The sequence below is a fragment of the Paramormyrops kingsleyae genome, chromosome 24 (genome assembly GCF_048594095.1).
Source record: "Paramormyrops kingsleyae isolate MSU_618 chromosome 24, PKINGS_0.4, whole genome shotgun sequence".
In the NCBI taxonomy this organism is placed as follows: Eukaryota; Metazoa; Chordata; class Actinopteri; order Osteoglossiformes; family Mormyridae; genus Paramormyrops; species Paramormyrops kingsleyae.
In genome coordinates this window covers 26852132-26871707 of record NC_132820.1, presented here as the reverse complement: position 1 = coordinate 26871707, position 19576 = coordinate 26852132, and the positions used below count along the sequence as shown (strand labels likewise).

The following is a 19576-nucleotide window of genomic DNA, read 5'->3' as shown; positions in this document are numbered from 1 at the left end:
ATTAGTACAGGATTGTTTTTTTACTCAGTTTGTTAATACTCCTACCAGGGGAGAAGCCCTTCTTGATCTCGTTTTTTGTAATAACCAGGATAGGATTGGAAAATTAGAGGTTTTAGACCCATTGTACGGTAGTGATCATAACATGGTTAAATTCGAGGTTAATTTTAGTGTCCGAAGAGCAAAGTCTAAATTAAAAGTATACAATGTTAGGAAGGCTAACTTTAATGGTATGAGACGGAAATTAGAAACTGTAAACTGGACAGAGTTAAATAGCAAAACAGTTGAAGAGGCATGGGAATTTTTCAAAAGCACATTGTTGCAAGTGCAAGAGGACTTCATACCTGTTTCCAGCAAAACTAAATCTAGGAAACGACAACCAAGGTGGTTTACTAAGGAAATTAAGAATAAAGTCAGGAGGAAAAGGGCTCTGTTCCACAACTGGAAAATAACTAATGATTTCAAAATCAAGCAGGAGTATCTAAGTCTACAGGCAGAGTTAAAAAATGACATTAGGCTATCAAAGAGGGATGTAGAAAGAAAAATTGCATTGGAGGCTAAGCATGACAGTAAAGGTTTCTTCCAATATTTTAACTCTAAGAGAGCACTAAAAGCTGAAATCACTAATTTGCAGGATAGTAAGGGCCTTATAATTGATAACGAAATTGATATGGTAAACGAGTTTAATGATTATTTTTCAAGGGTGTTCACAATAGAGAACACAAGTAATTTACCACCAATTAATACGAATACAGCATCGTCTATGACCAATATATGTATAACTGAGGTTGATGTGATACTAAGCCTAGCTAAACTCAAAATAAATAAATCGCAGGGGCCTGATGGCATCTTACCTTTAGTCTTGAAAGAGATGAGGGATATTATTAGCCAACCTTTGACTTTAATATTCCAGAAATCGTTATCTGCGGGTGTGGTACCATCAGATTGGAAGCATGCTAATATAACACCCATATTCAAAAAAGGGGATAGAAGTAATCCAGCAAACTATAGGCCAATCAGTTTAACTAGCATTACTGGAAAAATAATGGAAGCTATAATTCAAGTGAAAATGGTAGATTACCTAGATGCAAATAACATTATAAAGGATAGCCAACATGGATTTAGGAGAGGTAGATCCTGCTTAACGAATCTGCTTGAGTTCTTTGAGGAAGCTACAAGTGAAATTGATCACAAAAAGGCCTATGATGTGATTTACTTAGATTTCCAGAAAGCCTTTGATGTTGTCCCCCACAAACGGCTCTTGTTAAAGCTTAAAGCTGCAGGAATTTTAGGAACTGTGGCAGCTTGGATCAAAAACTGGCTAACTGATAGGAAGCAGCGAGTAGTTATTAGAGGCACTATGTCACAGTGGGCCTCCGTTTATAGTGGGGTACCGCAGGGTTCAATTTTAGGACCACTATTGTTCCTAATTTACATTAATGATATTGACACGAATACATACAGTAAACTGGTTAAATTTGCAGACGACACTAAGGTGGGCGGGGTAGCAGATACTAATCTAGCAGCAGAGAGGCTTCAACGGGATCTGGATTTAATTAGCGAATGGGCTGATACTTGGCAGATGAAATTTAACACAGATAAATGTAAGGTAATCCATGCAGGGAGCAGAAATATACAGTACAGATATTTTATGGGTTCCACTGAAATAAAGGTAGCTGATTACGAGAAAGATCTCGGTATGTATGTTGATGCTTCCATGTCCCACTCTCGCCAATGTGGGGAAGCAATAAAAAAGGCGAACAGAATGTTGGGTTATATCTCTAGATGTGTGGAGTTTAAGTCAAGGGAGGTGATGTTACACTTATATAATTCCTTGGTAAGACCCCACCTAGAATACTGTGTGCAGGTTTGGTCACCACACCTCAAGAAGGACATTGCTGCCTTAGAAAAGGTGCAACGAAGAGCTACGAGAATGATTCCTGGTCTTAGAGGAATGTCTTACGAGGAGAGGTTAGCGGAACTGAATCTGTTCAGCCTTGAGCAAAGGAGACTAAGGGGGGATATGATTCAGGTCTATAAGATTCTAACGGGTCTGGATGCTGTTCAGCCAAATGACTATTTCAATATTAGTCTAAATACTAGAACTCGTGGCCATAAGTGGAAATTAGCGGGAGAACATTTTAAAACAAATTTGAGGAAGCACTTCTTTACACAGCGTGTAGTCAGAGTATGGAATAGTCTTCCTGCTATTGTAGTGGAAGCTAAAACCATGGGTTCCTTTAAATCAGAGCTAGATAAGATTTTAACAACTCTGAGATATTAGCTAAGTTCTCCCCAAACGAGCTTGATGGGCCGAATGGCCTCCTCTCGTTTGTAAATTTCTTATGTTCTTATGTTCTTATGAACGCTTGTTACAGGTCCACACTCTATACTCTTGAAAGGCTGAGATTCCCAGTGGTATGCGATAGCCATTTGATGTTTAAGTGCTAATGACTTCGTAATGTTTTTGAAATTCTTTACACTTTTTTTAAAAAAGCGATGCTTTGCTTCGTAACGCATCCCCCAAACATGAACAAGCGGGCCTATCTTCCTGATGCATCGGGGATAATGGATCATGAAGTGATGCTTGGGAATAAGATTCCTTGGATAGAGTTCTTTGAACAGCGTGTGGTGTTCACAGATCAAATGTTTCAGATAAACAGTCATTCCATTCGAGATGACTGGAGAAAACACAATATTTATTATCTGCAGTAGAAGCAGCAGTAATCTCCAGTGCTTATTTTCTACTTCAACCAGATCTCCAAAAATCAGTGGCAGATTTCTAATGAGGCAAAATGTCTGGATGGCATTGAGACCCAACCCAGTCCCAGCTTGTTCAAACTTAACCATGGTAGGTCGGTTTTTACATTCAACATAACCATAGTTAAATTAGTAAATTCTGTTGCTCGCAGACTGTAAGGATACAACATTGCTCTCCGACAGATAATCAAAAAGCAATTTCATCTCTAACTGTGCTACTCCCTCTAGTAAATCGTGCATGATATCCATGGCATAGTTTTCAGAAATATTAACACTAGAAAGACTGACTGGGTCAATTGACCCAAATCAAACAAAATCACTGCTATTTCTCATTGAAGTTCTTGCTACAAAAATCTGAAAAAATCTGACTTTTATTTTTTTATCATTCTTGAACAGAACATGGTAACACAAATGAAGTTGCTGGTGAAATTAGTATTTTACAGCAGTATATACCTAGAAAGACTGACTGGGTCAATTGACGTAATGTCATGCAAATGAATTAGATAACCAAGTCATAATAACAATAACATAATAGTCATAACACCATCACCGACAGGGCAACTTGAGAGAAGAGTCAGCTGTCAAGTCACGGTCGCTTGTAAACGCAACAAAACTGTCACTACCTGTGACACGTGCAAGCGTCCTGTTTGCGGCAAATGCTTGGCCAAAATATGCATGAGCTGTCAAACGAAAGCTAACTGAAGCTAACTTTTTTCAGATTTTTGTAGCAAGAACTTCAATGAGAAATAGCAGTGATTTTGTTTGATTTGGGTCAATTGACCCAGTCAGTCTTTCTAGTGTTAAAATACTCCAACTCGTTAAGTAAACATGTTCTTTTGACACCAAATGATGACTGTAAACCATCATCAGTAAGGAGGCTTTGACAGTGCTCAGCATGTAAAACTCTGTCACGCAGTGTGATGTCCGGATGATCGTCAAAGAAAATGGTCTGAGAAGAAAGCTTATCAATTAGACAAAACCTGCAAAAATAGTTTGCGCTAAATGACTGTACAAACCCAAAGAGTGTGTGCACTCCTAAATTATAACCAGTTACTTGAGCTATTGTTCCACGTATTGGTTCTTCAGAGAGTGGCAACTTAATTCCAGAACTCTCAAGAATTTTAATATCACACACAATAGGCTCCAGAATTGCATTAAAGCCATACCACTTGAGATCTTGTGTGTGAAAAAGTGCCAAGAGATGAATATTCATTAGGGCAGAGTTGACCTTAGGAGACATGTTTCTCAAAACAAAATACATACTCCCAACCTTATGAATGCCATGTTTGGATCCCAGAGGATTTGAGGTTTCAAAGTCATCATAAAAAAGTTGTATTTGAAGAGACTTCTTTTCTTTGGAAAAAAGGGAATGCTCTTTAAAATAGCTACCATCACAAAACTCTCTTAAAATTTCCCTCTCCTCACTTGGCTGTACAAAATGTTTATGGATTTCTTCATTTCGGAACATGAAACTTAACGTCTGCAATACAGGAACATATACGAATTTATCAGTGACTGGCACTTGATCATATGTACCTGTAGTTGTATTTCGCCTAGTGTCATATCTCTGTCCTAAAGGTATTTCAATTGGTTCTACAACACCCTAAGTCTCAAAGAAATACTTTTTCCATTTTGTTTCTGTTGTGAACTTAGAGAAGGGATTCTCAAGACAGTCAAAATATTCTTCAATAGCTTTCCTATGTTCATCAGTTTCAATCAAGTTAACAACATCCTCTTTAATGTTTGAGTGCAATTCATACACAAGTTCCTCCATATTTTCAGCCACTGATGTAACAACATTGGTGGGTACTCCACTACTCTGCAGTTTTGCAATTAGAGATGCACACATTTCTTGGGTTCGCAATGTTCTCTCATGGCCACTTGTGCTTGGTTTTTCTGAAACTGTGCGGGAGGGCTGCATTAAAGAGGGTCTAGAGGGAGGTTCTAATGAATGCATGTCAGAGCTTTTACTCTTGTGTCTACTTTGGATGTGTTTTCTGAAGCCGGAGAATGTAACAAATCTTTGACAACACCCATCCTGATCGCATACCAACTGTGACTTTCTGCCAGGAAAAATAGCATGAGTAAGCTTGAGATGGCGAATTAACTCTGTTACTGTATCAGAAATCAACTTGCAAATAAAGCACCTGAACATGTTTTAAAGATGACTGTGTAACAACGCTTAATTAAGAAACTTGGCTCGAAGATCTCTGACTCGTGGGCTTTCACGGGTAATGCCTACATCAATGTTGTAAATCGTGGTCTGAAGAAAGGTAAATATATTGTGCAAAGCGGCATCATATGAAATGCCAAACACATAATGAACTTTGAAAAGTTCGTCAAAGGCTGAGAGAGAGGACTTAGCCATGCAGGGGATGAGCCACTTATCCACAGCAATGTAGTAGTCATGGATGCTACTCTTCGAAGTGCCAACTGCCAAGATGTAGGGCTGTGTTGTCTGTGTTGATCCAAGGACTTCTTCAAAACTGCAACAGGACTGAAAACAGAAAAAAGAGTCACATTTAAATTAATGTACATCTAGATGTTAAACATTCTAGGCATGACATGCAGTTCTACATAAAATTAAGAGTAAGCATACCTTATGAAATCTTACTACGCGATCCAAAGCTTCACGAACACTGATCTTGACAAACTTCTTATTTCCGCTAGAAGGTGGTGGCAGGAGATAGACCAGCAGTAACAGGGAAGACATATCACAGTCCCAGTCTAAATTCAAAAAAGAAAAAAGCAAACCATAACAAATCTATATAAGCATATATACCAATATACATAAGTTATTTTATATACACATAAAATGATTATCATTACTCTTGATTAGCATACATAATGAACTGTCTGTACCTTCTTGACAGGTGTTGCAGTTTTCTGCAGACTGAATCAGACAACTCAAAAGTGGTGACTGAGTGAGGTTTTTGGCTTCTTGAATTACTTTTTGCTTCAGAGTACAGTCCCACTTCTCCAGAAGTTTAGATGCAGTCTCCACTCCAAACAGTAACTCAAAGTCTTGAAGCACCTAAAGTTGTATACAGTTAAAAGCAAGAAAATAATTAGTTACATTACAGAGTGTTGCAGCTAAATAGTCCATTCAATTTTGAACAACAACAACCTATTGTGTGCAACACTTACAAGTCCTTTTGTGTCAAGAAACCTTGGAAATAAGGAAAGAACAGATGATGATTTTTCAGGATCTTGGATCATTTTCTGGCGATACTGGAAGGTAGATTTCATTTTTGCAGTAACTTGTTCTGGATCTGAGCAATGTTTCAAAAATGAAATGGCTTCTTGACAGCGATCTCCTTCTAGCTGCTTTTCTGTTGGGGAAGACTCTTTCGGTTCGAGGACCCCTCCTCTCACATTTATCATCAGAAGTGGTTCTGCTGCAGCGGTTGTTACGTTGAACTGTCTTCAGTCTCCAGGCTATATATCCTGAGTTACCTTCTGCATCATAGAAGTGTTCCTACAATGTAAACAATAAATGTAAAAATTACAGCACTTACATGAAAGACAGTTTTACGTTGATAAATGAAATATATAAACAGACCTAAAAGTAGTGATAATTATATGGTAGGGGTGGAGCCGAACCCGAATACGGTATTCGGAAAGGCACAAATAACGTGTTTTTTACGAATACTTATTTCAAACAAACATCAACCAATATTGCATATCCATAATTATTATAATGGATATAATTAAAGAATACATACACTATAATGTAAATTAGAAGTCTAATGCAAAAAACTGAATTTTTATGCCTATTTTGAATTTTACTCAAATACAAATACAAATACAAATAGTTTTCCCCCCTCAACAAATACAAATACAGATACAAATACCGGCTGCTTTGCACATCCCTATTATATGGCATGCTAATAATAACAACATGCATCCCTACTAAAAAGTAAATTAGAGAACTCACGTAGCCTTTTCTGGAAAAGGGATCTTTGAGAGAGGGAAACAGAGTCACAATCCCAACTGCATATTTAACTCTGATCTCCTTAGGTGGAATACTCCTAAGTAAACAAAAAAAAGCTACATTGTTCTATTTAGTCATTAAGTGTGCTTAACTGAGTAGTTAGAATGGTTATTCACACACTGTATAGTCAAATTATTTAAACAGAGTAAAGGGAACAACATCCTTTACCCTACCCATATTTATCGATCATGTCTCCAACTAATGCGTTCACAAGAATCCGTCTTGTGGAATCTGTGATTTTCCCAGTTGTTTTGTATTCCTGCAATATCTTCTCCCCAGCAGGCTTTTTTTCTAAAACACTTTTCACAAGCTTAAAAACAAACAAAAAATAAATAAATTGTAAAATCATCTAACAAAACAACATTCACATTTTAGTAGGATTGCGACGAGCCTGCAACAAGTTCATCAGCAAGTGGCACATATATAGCAAAAGCACATATTACCTCCTTAGCTTCTTGCAAATGGTCATCAGAACGAGTTCTTTTAGGTGGGAAGAAAGGACCATCACTGTCTGATGGCTGTGTGTCTGACGATGATGCAACTGAATGAAGTGATGGTGCATCTGTCTCATTTGAAGATGGATAGCTTGTGTGTGCAGGAGAGTCTTAAAATCAAATAGAAATTTAGAACAAAAGCATATATACACATTTACACACATATACATATAATTACATCTTTTCATACCTGTTACAGCCACAGCATCAATTACCATCCAAAGAGTGTCAGGCTTCTGCTCAATAATGTCAGCAAAAACATCTTCATCTACTTCTGTTCCAGTCTCGTCAGCTAAAAAAACCTTATGATCTGTGGAGATGTCAAACTTCTGCTTGACTGGAAAGACAAAATGGAAATTACGGAACAGAAATAGGTGAACAGGAAAAAAGATTTAAATAAAAGATCTCATCCATCATGCAAAAATCATGCATTCTTAACCATTTCCCTCAAATTCACTGATTTTGATTTTGAAGTTGACAATTTACAGCAATTGACAAAAAATCCCTGAATCTGATCTGGGGAAGTTACCTTTTTAGTAACCTAACCTATCCACGTATAAGAGGTGAAAAAGAAATAATTAATATAGAATAAAAAAAGCAATGTTTCTGCTTTTACATTATAATTGTTCTTTCATTTTATATTTACAAAAGAAAATATCCTTGAGCATCAAAGTGGGGGAAAGACTTGTTATTAACAATGGAATGCATATAAACCATATTACAATTATTAGCCAGATATCACCATTGAGGAGCACTTACAGTACCATCCTTGATTACAGAATCATAAGACGATCCAGTAAGCTTTATGTACTTTTTGTGATGTTGGTACTGCACTTTTAACAGCATAATGTTGATGTTTTGCTTAAAAAAACATGTTTAAAAAAGCATTCCTACATTAAAATAGGCATATAAATTAAAAAAAGGTGTGGAACACGGTCTTTGTATCAGAAATTAACTAATGCTTAGGAGTGTAACGGTACACAAAATTTATGGTTCGTTTTGTACCCATTTTAAAACGTAAAATTGATTGTCTTTTAAAATTTAAATTAGTAAAAATCAACAGTTCACATATATTCAATATGAAACACTATAAATAATTTTATTTATCAAAACAAACAATCAGGAGTGTAAGTCTTACCTGTGGCTTTATCTTGCATTGATTTGCGAAAAGACCATAACTGTCCTTCAAGCGCGCTGTTTCAAACGACCAACAACATGACGACTGCAATGTCCCGTATGTAAAGTAAGCACCGAACCAGTGTAGATGTTCGCGCCAAAGTTTCTATGCAAATTGAAATTATTCGATTAAAAAACAGCCTACGGCCATATATGAAATTCAGTTTTCACTAACAATTAACAGTTACAAAACGTACAAAATAACTTACTAAAATGCAGAATGTTTTAAACAGCTTTAACATTCAGGCACCCTGCTTCAGAAATAGGTATCCTCTATAATAACTTTTTAACAACTTTACTTTTACACACTAACCACATATAACTTACTCAAATTATAAAAATAGATTGGCCGTCATTTAAAACAAACATAATCAGAATTGTAAGCCTTACCTGTGTTTTTATCTTGTATTGAACAGAGAAAAGACCATAACTGTGTGCTTCAAGCTCGGTTCTCCTTTCTTTCAAACGACCAACATGACGACGGAAATGTCCCGTATGTAAAATAAGCACCGAATCAGTGTAGATGTTCGCGCCCAAAATTCCTATAAAATTGAATTAATCCGATCAAAAAATAAAGCCGTATAGTCACAATAAATAACGCAGTTCTAATGTTTCGAAATGTCCGATTTCACTAAAACTAATGTTACAAGATAGGCCTATATAGCCTGCCAGTGACTCACTAAAGCTAGTTTACGTTGCGTCTCATGGAAATAAAACATATTAAAATGAACTCTGCGTATCAATTAAATGTATATATAGTTGTATTAAAACAACATGTTAAAAGTGAATATTCTTAATCTTACCTTTGTGTTTTGCTTTCGATCGCAGGACTCTACCGAAAGAGACGCCATTATTTTCACAGTCAAATGCGGACTGCATTGCCTCAATTGCTCAAAAGTTCCCGTATGTACAATTAACACTGGACAGGTGTTTGGAAGCGCAACACCAAAATATTACACCACTTGGGGGCATCATTTCACACAAGCTGGTGTTTATTACAGTAAATGTACACTTTTATTTTAACACTTCAACACCATAAGGCCTTACACTGAAATTTTAACACCACCGAATTTGCTGTGCATCCCTCCTGGTCCCTGGCTGGCACGCAGGAGCCATTTCTGGGGTTTTTGTTCTTGCCTTATTCATCACAATCGCGGTGGATTTAAAAAAAAAAAATCTATTAAATCAACAACAGTACTGTGTCATGCTATGCAAATATACATCCAGCACCACTGGTCTACTGCGGAGGAGGTGGTACCAGGAGCTGCACAAAAAAAGAGTATCACAACTTTCCTGACACCTTTCTACATATGTTAATCATCCAAGGGAAGGACTGGCAATCAAACATATCCCCACGCCATTAGAATATAGACTACTCCGGAGAGATACCCTATACTTCTGCAAGAGTCTTTTCTCTGACTCAACAGCAAGATGCTATAAGACCACAGCTCTCTATTCTTCAAGATCAATCACAAGATCATTGGCCTCACAAATAACAAATCAATGAATGAACATTAATAACTTTTACTTTAGATGTTGGTCAACTTCATGATTGCCTATGCTTACCTTTTGGATTGCCTGTGCCTAGGATCCACCTCTTCGACAGCTTCCAAGTGTTTGCAAAACCAGAGCAGCGCTCAAGCGGGAGACCGTTGGAGAATGCAGGAAGTGCGCATGCGCGAAGGCGGTTCGGCGGTCAGTCCAAACCGAGAGATTACAGCATTTTAAAAAAATATACCTCCAAAATATTAATAAATGTTTGCAGAGTGCTACCAGAATGATTTTTTCAACTTTTTTAAAAAATATATTATATTGTTATATTTTGACGCAAGATCAGCATAGTGCCAACGCTGTTCCTGCTTGCTCACAGCAGGCATTGAAATCTCAACATCATATTTATGTTGAAACAATGTTGTCAACATAAAGACAGGATTTCAACTGTCATTCAACGTTGTGACAATGTCGGATGCCTGCTGGGTATGTATATTGGTTTGTATATTTAGTGTCTGTCCTGTGCTGCCTTATGCTGTCTTACACAGTCTTAATTACTTCTGTGTAAGAAGTGAAATTTGCTTTGTGTTATCCTTATGTTGACTATGTGCATCTTTTTATGTCTGCACATTGAGCCTGGGGATATGCAATTTTGTTCAGCTATGCTTCCGTTGTTGTACTGTTGTATGGAGTGAATGACAATAAAGTTCACTTACTTATATAAATGATTTGATTCAATAGTCAGTTCTTGATGCCAGCATTTGGATTGAGTGGGCTGCTAGCCTTGGTGCACATGAACCTTTCCAGCGTTGCCATTCTCTATAGTAAATGCTGTTCTGCATATCAGGCAATCTGTGCACTGACTGGTGTGTTTTTATAGGTGAAGTACCCCAACGGAAATGCAGGCGGCCCAATCCGAGACCAGCGCGTAAGTCTCCCAAGCATTCGTTTCCTGTCTCCAATGAGACAATGAGACGGCAGTATTTTTCTCAATGTGCAGTACTGACTGCCAAGTGTGCTGTCTGTCTGTCACTAACAGCCATCAATTGATTTGACTCTTGTATTTTTACACTTTATTTTGCATAATTGTACCGTCATTCTTTTATCAGGACGAAGGAGGAAACCTAAAGGACGGAAGGGGGCCATATACCAAGAACTTACAAAAGCTGCCTTCGATTCAACCCATGTGGGATCGCTACCATCCTGCATCGAGTCCCAACTATGTCGCACCCTGAGCCCTACTCACCAGCCTTATCATCAACTTCCTTCTTAGTTCCCTCACCAGTCCCATCCTCTTTTGTTTTACCTCCTTCTCCATCTCTTTTTATGGACTCCCCTCCTTCATCCCCATGCGTAGCCTCACCAGTTAGCCCAGCTCCAGAACCATCTTCAGCTCCAGCCGTAGTTCATCCCACCCCTCTGCCTCACGTTCTGGTGCAGGCCCCCTCATCTCAGCTGGTCATGGGTCCAACACCACCGTTTTTGTCCCCTTCTCTTGTTATTGAAAAAATGGAAAAATTCAGTCATTACTATATAAGCAACTACAATAAGATGACCTATGATGCCAAGTGCTCTGCTCATTACTGGTGCCAGGAGTTCTGGAATGACTTCATGAGCTCAGCTCACATCTGCAAGCAACAGAGGAATGGAAACTCTGAGGCTCACTATTCGTACGGGGATAATGAGGGTGCCCCTGCGACCGAGACTTGATGAAGATGAGGTCAAATTTCCTAGTGATGTGCTGGACCAGCTGAGTGACATCCCTGGGGTTCTGGAGATGGCTGTGGAGATGGGCTATCTGTCAGATGTAAATAGCGACACTTCACATAACATAAGATAACATAGGATAAGATAAGATAGGTAAAGGTATGTTTAAGAAACAATTGCATGGGAACTTCCGGTTGACGTTCGACATGTGAGGCTGTGAGGTCCTGGAGCTCAGTGAGCAATTTCATTTTCATTATATTTACATACTTGCAGAAGCCATATTGATAGATAAATATTTATCCGAAAAGTTTAACATCACTAATTGAAGGACTAAGGCAGCAAGAAAACGCGTTTAAAAGTTTTGTTTTCCTCCTCGTTTAAAAATGGCTAGTCACTCACAGAAACCTGCTACAGCTACAGTAGCAAGAAGGCTACCACTGAGGGCGATGCACAGCAACTTTCTTCGGATTCGGTTGAGAAAATTATGACAGCGATTGAACTATTGGGCACGAAAATAGATACACAAACTGCTGTCCTCTGGCAAGAAATAACTTCTATCCGCCAAGAGTTGCATTCTATGGCTAGCTCCTTACAGACTGCTAATGCACAGCATTCCGAGCGTTTGGACGACCTCGAGCAGTCTACCACGGTGTGGAGCTCTACAGTCTTTACTTTGGAAACTGCCGTGAAAAAACTGCAGTCAGATGTGTGTAACCTGACAACTAAATGCATTGTTGGAATAGAGGAGGGCCAAGAGGGGACCAACCCGCGGCAATTCTGCGCAACTGCTTTGAAGGAGATACTGAACCTGGAGGAAACTCCACGTCTGGACCGGGGCCACCATTCATTAGGACTGAGGCCATTCATAATCCGCGTACATCATGGTGACGTGAAAGATCGCATCCTTCGTCTCTCCAGCCAGAAGAAGCAGCTGTTTTACAAGGAGAAGCGTGTGCACATCTTTCCGGACTTCACTCTGGCGATAGCAAAGAAGCGAGCTGCCTTTAAAGAGCAAAGCAGCTCCTTAGAACTGTTAAGGATGTGAAATTTGGTCTCCGTTATCCAGCTACATTCCGTATCACATTTGATGGCGAGGAAAAAACCTTTACCAATCCCCATCGGGCCATCTCGTATATAAAGACTACCATTCTCCTCCATCATGATCAGGTACAGACATAACTTTCAAAAACGGTCAGTGTTTTTTAAGTGACCAAACTGTACAGGTTTATTTCACCGTCAGTGTCAAAGTTGAATTAACCAGGTCTATAGCCTACTAAATGCAGATAGTGCTATGTTGCTCAATTTATGAGAAAGACATTTATTTTCCCTTTTTTCTCTCGGTTCTTATTAGTCTATGGAAAGGTTTGGTGTAGGCACTTTTTTCAACATGCCGGGAATTCTTGTTCTCTTCCTCATATAAATGGGCTATAACATATGAATAGTTGATTTTCTTGAGCTGCTTTTGTTTACTATAATTTTAAACCATTAAACCATAGTATTTCACATTAGGCTACTGAATTGAAAACCAATGGGCTGCTCTTTGATAGTACACTATGTTTAGTGGCCTAATATTAGTTTAGGCCTACTTCATTTGAGACATTACAAAATACATGGTATTTTGCACTATACAGTGGTATCTCGGTTCTCGAACTTAATCCGTTCCGGACTCCAGATCGAATCCTAAAAAGTTTGAGTTCTGATCTAATTTTTCCCATAAGAAATAATGGAAAACCAATTAATTGGTTCCCGGCCCCCCAAAATTACACCTAAATATGTGTGTGTGTGTGTTTTTAAGCATTTCAACACAAAATGAACAGGATAAAACAAGAAGAGCATTTTTTTTCTTAATGACTTCCAAAACGATAAAGATATTATCCCAACATTACCCCTGTCCTGCCCCGATCGTCCGCTCCTTCCGTGTGCCACGCCCCCTCGTTAAGCTCGTGTGGGATCCCCATGTGATCAGCTGTTTCTGGTTGTTGTCATTAGTCCTCTGTATTAAGTCCGCTTGTAAATTTTGTTTCCCCAGTCCGGTCATTGGGTGCGTTCGACTTGCTTACAGCGCTGGCTTAAAGCAACGCATTCTGATCCTGACGCAATGCATTACGATTAGATGCATTGCGACCTCTCACCCGGCTGCACAAACTGGAACCGCCTCCGTGACGACACACCTTTGCCCTTATTGGCTGAAGAGTTTAGTTACATGCATGACGTTTGTATCCTAGGCAGTTCTGATGCGTAATCTGCTATTTCTCCCGAATATCACGTAAAGCAGTGAGAAGTGGTTTTCAGTTAATTTACCTGGTAAAATAAAGTTTAAATAAATGACATAAATGCTCTAATAGTACACGTAAGTTAGTGGTTTATTTATTATTACTGTAATGTTGCGCTGTTTTATTTGGTTAATCATCCAGTCTGGGAAGAAGGCATTCAAGTAAGAATTGCATTGTAGTATGACTCATGGCACGTACAATTTATATTAGGTCAGTGTTCATGGTTCGACTTCTGATATTCAGATCGAGTTCTAGGTCAAACTGGTTTGTTCGACTTTCAAGAAATTCGAGTTCTAGTGAGTTTGAGAACCGAGGTACCACCGTATATATATTTCTGAATGTGATTGCTCGCTGTGCTTTGGGTAGTTTTTGGTTAAATTAGAGACCCAAGTTAGAATTTTGCAGTGTTTTGCTCTTGGGATATGCACTGTGTTCGGGATAGTGCTGGGGGGTGGGGGTGGTGGTGTTTTTGTACTTAAAGTCTCTTTTTTATTTTGTTGTTTTTTTTGTCTTTCATTTTGTCCATTAGTGGTTACACTTTGTTTCGAACATGACATCTACCAGAGTCACAGAATTAATTTACTGCAACTCAGATTATGTCTGCTGGATATTACCAGTATTAAATATGGCTAATTCAAATATGGCTCCTGGGAGGAGTGGCCAGTCAGTTAAGTTTACTAATTGGAATGTGAAAGGCCTAAATCATCCTATCAAACGCACCAAGGTCCTTGCTCATCTTAAGTTTTTAAAAACGGATATAGCCTTCTTAACTGAGACGCACATGCGCAGGTCAGATCATTTGAGTTTAAAAAGAAGCTGGGTTGGACAAGTGTTCCATTCAACCTTTCGGAGTAGGGCCAGGGGGGCTGGAATCTTGATCAACAAATCAGTATCATTTGAAGCTTCTGAAACAATATTGGACCCCAATGGCCGCTTTGTTATTGTGGTGGGTAAACTGTACCGTTTGCCTGTGATATTAGCTTGTGTAGCTTCTACTTTTGCTAATTTTAGTTCACTTTCTTTCTTATCTCTAACAGAAACTTGCGCCCATAGACGAGTTGCTTCTGTTCCTAATGCATCTCTCCGTGGCTCTGCCTCTCTGCGATCATGCCAACCATTTTGGTATCCACCGCACCACTGTCAGCAGAATTATAACGACCTGGACACACTTTTGGTACCACCTGCTTGGTTCTATCTGTCTGTAGCTACCAAAAGAAGCCATACAAGCTCAATTACCACCAGAGTTTTCCCCATATGCAAACACACAAGTGATGCTGGACTGTACAGAAATCTTTTGTCAAACACCATCATCTCTTGTTCTGCACAGCTGACATGGGCATTATGGTGGACATGGGGTTTCTTGTGCACACTCTTGTACCCTGCAAGGTTTACCGGCCTGCTGTCCTGTCAAAGAAAACTCAGATGAGTAAACAGGATGTTGAACAAACACAGTCCATCGCCCGTTTGCGGGTTCATGTCGAAACGTGTATCCGGAGAGTTAAGGAGAACAAACTTTTTGAGAAAGTTATTCCCTTATCTGTGTGTGGAAGTATTGATCAGTTGTTCCGTGTGGGTTAATTCTTGGTAAACCAACAGAATGTCGCTTGTCAAGGCATGGGCAACTGGACAATGAAAGTCTGTACTCAACTCAAAAGCCTGGACTGCCACCTGACTGGACATTTCTCTGTGAGCTTTCATATGCTGTCTTGTATTTTGTCATGTTAACAGTGCTGTTTGTTTTTTGTACCCTGTGATATACCTTTCAGTAAAATATCTGAAATATTTACATAATGGTTACATTTGCTTTTTATTGTCTCTTACATTGTCACTTATAGTAACGTGTTGCTGGAATTTGATTCGTTTTTAGTAACGGAGTAATTTAACGCGTTATAATTTTAAAATTGATAATGAGATTACTGTTACAATTTCAAGTAACTTTATGTTACCGCTGCGTTACCAATAAAATCAAGTGCTTTAACATCTATATTGTAAAAACAGAAATAATAATTCACAGTAACCTGTCAGCGGCAGGCAGATGTCTGTCTGACAGTCGCACGCGCGACGTCATCTACGGGAGACCTACATGCATGAGAAACCAGCTCAAACAAAAACAAAGTGAGCATAGCGAGTGAGAAGTACGCCTTCAGGAGCTGGAAATATAGCCATTACTTTGAGTTCATCATTATTTGTTTTTATGTGTTATGTTTTTGTGTATTATGTGTTATTAAACATTCTAAATGATTTAAGCGGATTTAGCTTAAGTTGTAACTTTTCATGTGGAATGAACTGCAATGTCTCTGAATTAATTTAATTAATACTCATTACGATCAGTTCATTTACAGTTCTTAATTTCAGGAGCCAGTTAATAAATCTAATTCATTTACAAGTATTTCTCCTATAATACGTAATACATGTTTACAATAATTCCCAGGGAAAGCATTTCCGGTAAGGCAGTGCTCATTGACACAAATTATAACGCTTGTTAGACTATGCAACATTATTTAGCAGGACTGAGAGAAGGTGAGAGCTCCCCTAGTGGCTGCAGAAGTGCATTTCCCTAGAGCAGATATAATGGGTGGCAGCCTCATTGCTTTTTAATCACAACTTGGGATACAACAACAAATTTATTAATTTTGCTCATTTAATATTTCGATTTTAATTAGGCTTCATTTTTGGATATCCATGTTTACATAATATTTAGAATCCCACCGCAGTTGAGAATGGAATGCCACAGATATTAGTCTCCACGACATATCATTGCTTGTTTTATTTCAGGATTCCTTTGGTTGTTTAAATTGATTGCTCTGTATCAGTTGGCTTGGTGTGTTTTGAGATATATAACTGCCAAAGAGTCCTGAAAAGCTGATGGTTTAGATACCAGAATTAGTATGAGCAGGACTTAATGTGTGTTCTTATGGGGGGGATGTTAGAAGACATTGAGATTATTTATTCTATCTACATCCAATCTTAGCCTCCCACCCAAGATCACTCCATAGAGTACGAACCACCAAGATCCATTTTAGCTGTGGTAGCCAATATATTTGAGGTTTTATGCGCTTGTCCTATTCAACATCATAACAGTGAATTAAAAATCTACTAAATCAAAGGCAGTACCATGTCATGCTATGCAAATATACATATACATACAGCTCAGGCTCTTTTCTGCAAATATAAGGCTACAAGGCCAAGTGTGGGTAATCAAAATGGCCTTACATTAACAAATACATCACCCCAAAAAAGCATTACATGAGCAATCACAGCTATTCCATTTTTTTTTATCTCAACAGAGAACATCTTGCAAGGTCAGTATTTGGGAGAGTTTCCTTCATGACGGTGGGTGAAATATACCACAGCTGCAGAACAGCCCAGTCTTGGCAGAATAGCCACATTAATGAGCTCTTGAGCAAAGACCTTTACTCCCAAAGGGACAGAAAACTGTATCAGGCCATGCTGGCAAAGACCCTTGTTTCAAACCTGGTACCACTTTGCGTTGAATGCTGAAAAGGGCCCTTTAAATACATTAGGTATGTTATTTGATAAACTTGGGTTTACTTTACTCATAAAAAATAATACCCCAATTTACCCAAATGAGTGAGTACAAATATTGATTTGAAATATTAATTAATGTTAATATTCAAATTAATTAATATTAATATTAAAATATTAATTGATTTGAGTAAATCTTATAGGATGGTACTGTGACAGTAGGTAGATTATAGCTTTATTTATTTAAAATGTTTCCTAGAATTGGGTATACTTTACTTAAAAAGGGTTTAAAGTCAACCCAAAAAAGTGAGTGCAAATTGTTACATCATTCAATCTGAGTAAATTCTACAGTTTATTTTTTTGAAGTTCATGCACAGAATTACAGTACATTACAGTATTTTATCGGCAAGGTTGTCATAAATATTGCCCAGAAAGCATTTTTTCTACAGTATTGTACTATTTTAAACAGTATGTTACTGTAATAATGTCACTGTTTATTACAGCAGGGGTGCAGATTGAACCCATGACCCTGGAGGCGTGAGGCTATAGTAGGAGCAACGGGCCACTATTCATACTGTGAGAAATGATGTATGTTTAATCATACATTGTAACTGATATGTCGTTACACTGCTTGTGTATGCTTTGCACCTTGCCTTTCTCCCTTACTTGTGTTTCTTGTTCTCCACACCTTGTGAGCTTCAACATGAACTGATTGATTGTTTTTCATAAGGCCCCAGGTTAGTTAGGTCCAGTCTCCTGGAAAATCACTAGAATGTGTCCTTGGCTTTGGAAGCTAAGAGCATCTTATTTTCAGGGAGAGCCCTGTAATATTTATTTTAATAAATTATTTTTATTGATAAACCTTCATACTGATAATCCTCTTGTAGTGGTCCTAAAAGAAAACATGACTGAAGATATTATGTTTGTTTTATCCATTTCAGTACAGACACATTTCACGATTCAGTAACCTGACTTGTCCAATAGATGGCAGTGTAGTACTTCGACTAGGACGTGCTCTGGAAATTGCCGGTAAAAGCTGGTTTTCCATTTTAAACGTTTGTCTGACTGAAATGACCACGTTGTACATATGTAATCGTACTATACCTCTAACCTTCAGCGTTGTATTACCTGCCTTAATTATCTGCAGCAATAAAATATGTACGTGTAATTGGGCAGCTGCAAGTTAAGCAATCTGTCTGATTTTACATTAAAGTAGGCTGTACTGTTTGCAACAGTGATTTCAGCATTGCCCATGACGGTTTAAACGATTGTAAAAGGCATGTTGAGGTGAGTTTAACAAGTGTCATTTCATGTGCTGTATTATTCAGGTCTACACTAGTTAGACACTTGGTTAGTTGCTAATGCTGTCATGAAAGACTCCTTGAAGACTTTTGTAAAGTAGCAATGGAATAAAATTAAGGAATTTGCATAAATGGTAAAATAATCTACTTATATTATTGTCAAAATACATAATTTTGACCTTCGTAATTTAGTGCGCTGCCTAGAGGAAATTAATGAACAAATTAAACTGTGAAATCAAGTTTGTTGAAGTTATCTCCCTCCTTGTCGGGGGGTTGGGGGCACCTCCCTGAATTGAGTTTTTGCAGGTTGGGATGTCTGAATTATCCCACCTTAGGGAAGGGAGGGGGTGCTGACTGTGAAAGTTGGGGGGCGGCGACAGACGATCCGTAGCCACGCCCAACATACGATCTGTAGGCACGTGGCCACTTCCCTGCGTTTGATTGCTTTTATTTCTGTGTGGACAAATTTCCAGGATGCTGCACATTATTCGGGGGTGTGAGGGAGCTGTGGTTCATTTGCGGGAGTCTTTCGGGAGAGGTGTGATGTCTACATAAGATTATGTTTTAAAATGCGATCCAGTTGTTTAAATGTTCTGCCACTACACATTTCTATGCAGGACATAATTCATGGACTCAAACAGAGCAGTAGCACCAAAATGTATTGGTTATTTTAAGAAAGCAAGATAAATTACTGCGCATATGATACAGTAAAATGAGGTCAGTAAGAGCTTTTTTTAACGTTAGTACTGCTAAATCTCACTATTGCGGCGCGCGTCAGTCAGACGTAACACGCGAGAGTATGACAGACTGCGGTCAACGACGTTGTGTGGCGCGAGCGGCACGTGGTTGTCAACGGCCAGAGTCCACACCCTTTTACTAAGGGAGATGTACGACGTT

The 19576-nt window shown here is 38.5% G+C and overlaps 1 protein-coding gene across 4 annotated transcripts; it reads right to left on the bottom strand.

Moving 5' to 3' along the window:
- Positions 1 to 1873: 1873 nt before the first annotated feature.
- Positions 1874 to 12655, bottom strand: LOC140582353 (uncharacterized). Of its 4 annotated transcripts, XM_072706727.1 has the most exons (14): positions 9988 to 12655; positions 9469 to 9558; positions 9225 to 9253; positions 8812 to 8963; positions 8384 to 8527; positions 8010 to 8106; positions 7436 to 7582; positions 7195 to 7355; positions 6925 to 7061; positions 6695 to 6788; positions 5905 to 6235; positions 5620 to 5791; positions 5357 to 5484; positions 1874 to 5254 (listed from the first exon to the last, which is right to left on the bottom strand). In XM_072706727.1, exons 2-11 carry the CDS (start codon positions 9501 to 9503, stop codon positions 5960 to 5962), a joined length of 1272 nt encoding a protein of 423 aa, XP_072562828.1. In that variant the 5' UTR covers positions 9504 to 9558; positions 9988 to 12655; the 3' UTR covers positions 1874 to 5254; positions 5357 to 5484; positions 5620 to 5791; positions 5905 to 5959. The 4 variants fall into 4 exon arrangements, 2 of the variants coding, with proteins under 2 accessions (XP_072562828.1, XP_072562827.1); XM_072706726.1 differs by having other exon boundaries at positions 9225 to 9558; XR_011985288.1 differs by having other exon boundaries at positions 8005 to 8106; positions 9225 to 12655.
- Between the last annotated feature and the right edge of the window lie 6921 nt (positions 12656 to 19576).